Genomic DNA, 5,583 nt, shown 5'->3' with positions numbered 1-5,583 from the left:
ATTATAATGAAAAGAAGCACTAAGTGTGACATTCACAAATTAAATTTCTCTATTAACTTACATAATTATTGCAATTAATTCTGTATCATTTTAAAATTACTAAGCATATTGTATTGCATATAATTAATATGTTAATAGACATTTCAAATTCAACAAGGATCTTACTTGAAAACTTAAAATTTCCAAATAAAAGAGACGTGTGCTTAATAATTGGATGAAATCTACTGTTAGAGCTATTATTATCTTACATTTTGTCCAAAGTTAAAATTTTCATGCGGCCTACTTCTTTTTTCTTTGCATGCTGGCATTATCTAATACTAAATAATCAAAAAGATTCCACCATTTGGTATTGTTTCCTCATTTCTTATTTTTGACAAATCTGTGAAACAACCAATTAACTCATATTAATACACCCTTGACTTTTCATAAAGAAAATCGTTAATTTCAATAAGCATACAGGAAAAGGTTAACCCCCCCCCCCCCCTGTTGTACCCCCTCTCTGTCGTTCATGGAATAAAGACACAAGAAAACCCCGCGCTCTCCTCGTCCTGCCTCAGAAAGTAAAATTATGAAGAACCGAAACAGAGGCAAAGTCTCACCTAAATGGATTGCTATTCTTTGCATCTTCAGCTTTGCTCTTGGCATGCTTTTCTCTAATCGGTAACTCTTCAATAATGTTTGGAGTATATTTTAATTAGGTGATCTTTTTATCTATTTTACATGCAAAAAAGACCCCCCCCCCCCCCCCCCTCTTTCCAGAAACCCCGGAATCAGAAATTTTGATGGGATTCAAGAATTAGCTGTTTGGTTGAGTTTACTATGTTAAGTCGTCTCTTTCTTCTTCAGATTTTCTGAGAAAATTTTGGTTACTCTGATGCATATATATTTGACCTTTGTGGATTTTGATCTTCTGTTTTGGTTGAAAAAGATTTGATTTTTATTTAGTATATATATACATATTTCTATTTCTTGACTATTTTGTTTGTGGTAATCATTGCATAATTAGAGTTTGGACTCCCCCAGAATCAGATGGAAGGATCATGTTTGGAAGGCGCCATAAACAAGAGAGAGACTTGGCTTCTGTTTCTGACAATTGTGATTCCAAAAATAGTCAGGTCCACCCCCCCCCTTTCCATCATTATTATAGCTATTTTTCTGCATAAGTATGAATGGTGTTTTATCTGCAGAAGGAGGACATAGTGGGAGAGTTTAACAAAGCCGAAGTAGCTATCCAGTAAGTATTAGAGTTTTCATCTGATTACCTTAGGACTTTCTTTTGTACTTAACAATCGAACTTGGACTAAATATGTTACACGACAGACTGAAGAAATATGCTTATTAAGAAAAAAGTTGTGATCTTGACATTGGTTAAACAAACTTATACAGAAAAAAAAATTTTAAAAAGGAAAGTAGAGTGGAAATATTTTTTCCAAAAGTTACGATGTTGTACATTGTTCTGATCTTGATCATCTTTTTTTGTTTTTTTTTTTTAATTTGAAACATTGTCAGCTCGTTGGATAATTCAATTGCTAAGATTCAAAGTGAGCTACCTTCAATTAGGAGAACTGAAGCAGTTCCTTCTACAAGCGCAGATTCTGAAAGAAATGGGACGAGAAAGAAGGCATTTATGGTTATCGGAATAAACACTGCCTTCAGTAGTAGAAGGAGGCGTGATTCTATTAGAGAAACCTGGATGCCTCAAGGTGGTAACTATGAGGTTATTGATGTATTTTGAATTCCTGTTTCCATTTTCCTCCTCCTTTGACAACGTTCTGTGTGTTTGAATAGGTGAAAAACTACTTAGATTAGAGCAAGAAAAGGGGATCATTGTGCGCTTCATGATCGGCCACAGGTATGATCTACATTGCTCCACGTCTTCTGTATGCTAAACATATACTAGATGCTTATTCATCAAAGATTTTCTGCTGGAGTCTCATGTTTTCTTTCTTGCCAAAACAATTGACAATGTGTTTCCATTTTCTTTTCTTTGTTTTAAATATCCTTGTTTCACTTAACAGTTGAACCGATAAGATTGGCTTTTCAAGTGTTCCATCTGTAGAATGTATGGCCTTTTTAGTTTTATAGGGAACATTTTATAAGGAAATGTTATCTTGTATAAGCTTCTTATGGGTTAATTCTCCACTAGAATTGGATTAAAAAGAACTAAACAAAGTTATAGGGAACTGCATGTGAGTGAACACTTTCACATTTTCTTCGTTTGAACAACCCCTTTACTTCTTTCTTTTGAACTCTATGCTCAATTTACTTCTTTCTTTTGAACACCAAGAAGAGTAATATCTTGCCATGAGCAGTGTTCCTTGCCTCTCAGTTGTTTACTGCACCACTCCAGCAGTCAATTTAGTTGGACACAGATTGCTCCGCGAATCTGAGTTGATTATTGAAAATGTTAAAATGGAAAAATAATAACATCCCGTATGGATTTCATATTTGATGGCTGCTATTACTTCTCAATCTTGGACAGATATATCACGAGTCCAGGAGTATGGTTTAATTACTTGGTGTCCACCATGGTAAAAAATAAGTACAGCTGCCACTTGGTTGATACAGATTTTCTTTGTCCTCTTTTTCGTTTCTTTATGTTTTCTTTCATCTTCTTTATTAAAATATTAAACAGCAGCATGATAGTTTACTTCGAATTAGAACGTGAAAGGCTTTTTCTGGGCTAAGTGGTGCATTTGGATATGAAAGTGGGAGATTGGTTTGTTCTCTTGTGGAAACTATATCTTAGATAAATCATGAGAGGTTCAGTCACAGTATGTTGCGCATATTAGTAACCTGTAATAATCAGTCAAATATTTTTGATATCCTTCCAGAGTGTTTCTGTACACTTTGTTGTATTCAGATCAATTTATTGAATTTAATCCAGAAAAGAAGTTGGTACTAAGTTCGATAAATCAAAGTTCAAGTTATAATACCACTTTAGGTTCATAACCAAAAGAACAAGCAGAGCCATCAAAACTGATGGAAAAGAACTGAAATACCCAAGCAGTTGTGTTTCTTCTATCCTGATTACTATTTCTCTATGAGCAGGCGGCCAGGAATTAATAGTTTGAGGTCTACAGCAGACTTAAACGAGGAAAATGTTTCTATTCTTTTCCTTCTCTCTTTTACATTTTATCTGTGTCGAGTTAATACCAATACAATTTTCTGAAATGTCATAGACTCTGGCCTAAAAGTTCTTATACTTCTTATTACAGTGCAACATCAAATAGCATTTTAGATCGAGCCATTGATAGTGAAGACGATCAGCATAAGGACATTCTTCGACTTGTGAGTACAAATAACTTGCATCCATTTGATTGTCTTGTATTTGCAGTTTCATGTCATAATTATGTCTTACAGGATCATATAGAAGGTTATCATGAGTTATCTGCGAAGACCAAAGCTTTCTTCTCGGCTGGAGTTGCAAAATGGGATGCTGAGTTCTATGTAAAGGTTGATGATGATGTTCACGTCAATTTAGGTACATCTCCTCTCTCTTTCTACGTACCTTCTCTCTTCATGTACCTTATCGTTCAGGACAACTGAAAGTTGATGATTTTCAGTGATTTAGAAATTAAAAGTTGATCGCCATGGTATTGTAGGTACACTAGCTGCAACTCTTGCCAGGCACAGGTTAAAACCCAGGGTGTATATAGGATGCATGAAATCCGGGCCAGTTCTATATAAAAAGTAACTGCTTTTGAAACTATTCTAGCAACCGATGTCACTAAAATTTTAGAAAGTTTAAAATTTCAGGATTTTTGTTTACTAGAACTAATCATTGCAATGTTTTTTTTGATAGGAGTGTTAAGTACCATGAACCTGAGTTCTGGAAATTTGGAGAGACGGGAAATAAGTACTTCCGACATGCAACCGGACAGATATATGCCATCTCAAAAGAACTGGCAACCTACATTGCCAACAACAAGTAAGATTTTTTGTTCTCATGCTATAGCATTCTTTTTGAACATGTAAAGCTAGGATCTTGTGTACAATGTGCTGTATGCTGATTCTAGTTTTGATATTCTTATGCGATTGGAAAAGTTTATGCAGGTGATAACGAGGACACAGTCACTTGAAATAGGGGAAAACGGACATTATTTCTTGTTCACTAACAGCTTAATAGATCTGTTTAGATTGGGGATTGCTCTTGTTTCACACTTTCAGTTCTCTAGTCTAATCCCGCTAATCATGAATGGATATCAATGCTTGTCCATCTAATAGTAAATTCCGGTGGTGATTTTCAGACGTATTCTGCATAAATATGCAAATGAAGATGTGTCACTCGGGGCATGGTTGATTGGTCTAGAAGTTGAGCACATTGATGATCGTAACATGTGCTGTGGAACTCCTCCTGGTTAGCAGTTTCTAAATCTCTCATTTATCTCCTTTACATACGTATCTTAGAATCGGTACCTAAGGCTTTGTTTTCCTCTGCTGTCGCAGAATGTGAATGGAAAGCACAAGCAGGTAATATTTGTGTGGCATCATTTGATTGGAGCTGCAGTGGAATTTGCAAATCAGTCGAAAGAATCAAGCACGTGCATGCAAAATGCGGCGAAAGGCCTGCTACTCTATGGGGTGCTCTCATATAGTCATCACTAATCTCATTGTCAGAAGGTATTCTTCAACTATGATATCTGTCCTCTCAGCTTTAAGAGGAGATCATTTGGAAGGACGCGGCCCAAGCTACCAAAGAAAACTAGTAGTGCAGAGCTTGGTGGAGAACTTATCACTGCTGTTTATATGACGCGAAAACAAATATACATATTGCTTGCTAGAGGCTGTTGATAAGAAGGAGAGCATAAATAGTAGGAAGAGTTTAGTCTTCATTTAGTATAATTCTTTCCACAGATGAGAGCGGATTGGATGTTAGTTACTAGATTTCTAATTCCACTGTATATTGTGACATACTTTTTTTGTCCAACTCTTGGTTATGATTGCCAATGAAATATTCCCTCATCTCCACAAGCTTTTCATATTTTCAGCTAAGCTGTATGCATGTCTTTCTTTGCATTTTCCAGTTACTTGGATCTAAAGGTGTTAAACGGGTCTAGCTGGCCCGTTAATGGCCTGGTTCGACCCGATATATCCCGGGCAGCCCGGTCCGGAGGGATTACAGGGGTTGGTCGGGAAGGTACGGTCCTTTTCCCGTTACTGGTGCACCGCAGGTTGGTAATGAATTACTGGTTCCTTGGGGAATTCCAGCTCGGTCCGGCCCGGTATAGTTCCGAATTACATTTTCCATCGAAATTTCCACCGTAAACAATATATATATATATATATATATATATATATATATATAAAATTGAGGTACAATAGTTAGTGATGTGACACCTTTTATAAACAAGGAATCCTATTTATCTTTTTTTTCAATTTTTTGAGTTTTTCTCCTATTTTTTCCATTACTTTCTTATCAAAGAAACCTCTTTAACAGAAACACCTTTAACCTAATTGGCCGAGCCACTAAAAGTGTGACGTTTCATTTTTCCCTTCTTTTTTCTTTCCGAACGTAACGTTCCATTTAACTTCACATATTTCAAAAAACATGTTCATATAACCGATTCTGTCTTCTTCGGC

The 5,583-nt window shown here is 35.9% G+C and overlaps 1 protein-coding gene across 1 annotated transcript; it reads left to right on the top strand.

The window, feature by feature from the left end:
- Positions 1-493: 493 nt before the first annotated feature.
- On the top strand, positions 494-4,984 carry LOC109208226 (beta-1,3-galactosyltransferase 7-like). Its single transcript, XM_019371293.1, has 11 exons — positions 494-660; positions 1,007-1,115; positions 1,188-1,234; positions 1,510-1,703; positions 1,789-1,852; positions 3,219-3,291; positions 3,364-3,484; positions 3,606-3,693; positions 3,806-3,931; positions 4,251-4,360; positions 4,450-4,984. The coding sequence occupies exons 1-11, from the start codon at positions 569-571 to the stop codon at positions 4,596-4,598; spliced, it is 1,173 nt and encodes a 390-aa protein (XP_019226838.1). The 5' UTR covers positions 494-568; the 3' UTR covers positions 4,599-4,984.
- Positions 4,985-5,583: the final 599 nt, after the last annotated feature.

The sequence above is a fragment of the Nicotiana attenuata genome, unplaced genomic scaffold (assembly GCF_001879085.1).
Source record: "Nicotiana attenuata strain UT unplaced genomic scaffold, NIATTr2, whole genome shotgun sequence".
Lineage (NCBI taxonomy): Eukaryota > Viridiplantae > Streptophyta > Magnoliopsida > Solanales > Solanaceae > Nicotiana > Nicotiana attenuata.
Note: the sequence above shows the minus strand (reverse complement) of the source record. Positions and strands in the feature narration are given on the sequence as shown.

What these genes read in the sequence shown, in the direction of transcription:
- LOC109208226 (XM_019371293.1), top strand. Translation starts at nt 569, where the DNA reads ATGAAGAACCGAAACAGAGGCAAAGTCTCACCTAAATGGATTGCTATT. An exon ending in AAAGCCGAAGTAGCTATCCA is followed by an intron (nt 1,235 to 1,509) that starts GTAAGTATTAGA and finishes AAACATTGTCAG; the next exon opens with CTCGTTGGATAATTCAATTG. An exon ending in AGAAACCTGGATGCCTCAAG is followed by an intron (nt 1,704 to 1,788) that starts GTGGTAACTATG and finishes GTGTTTGAATAG; the next exon opens with GTGAAAAACTACTTAGATTA.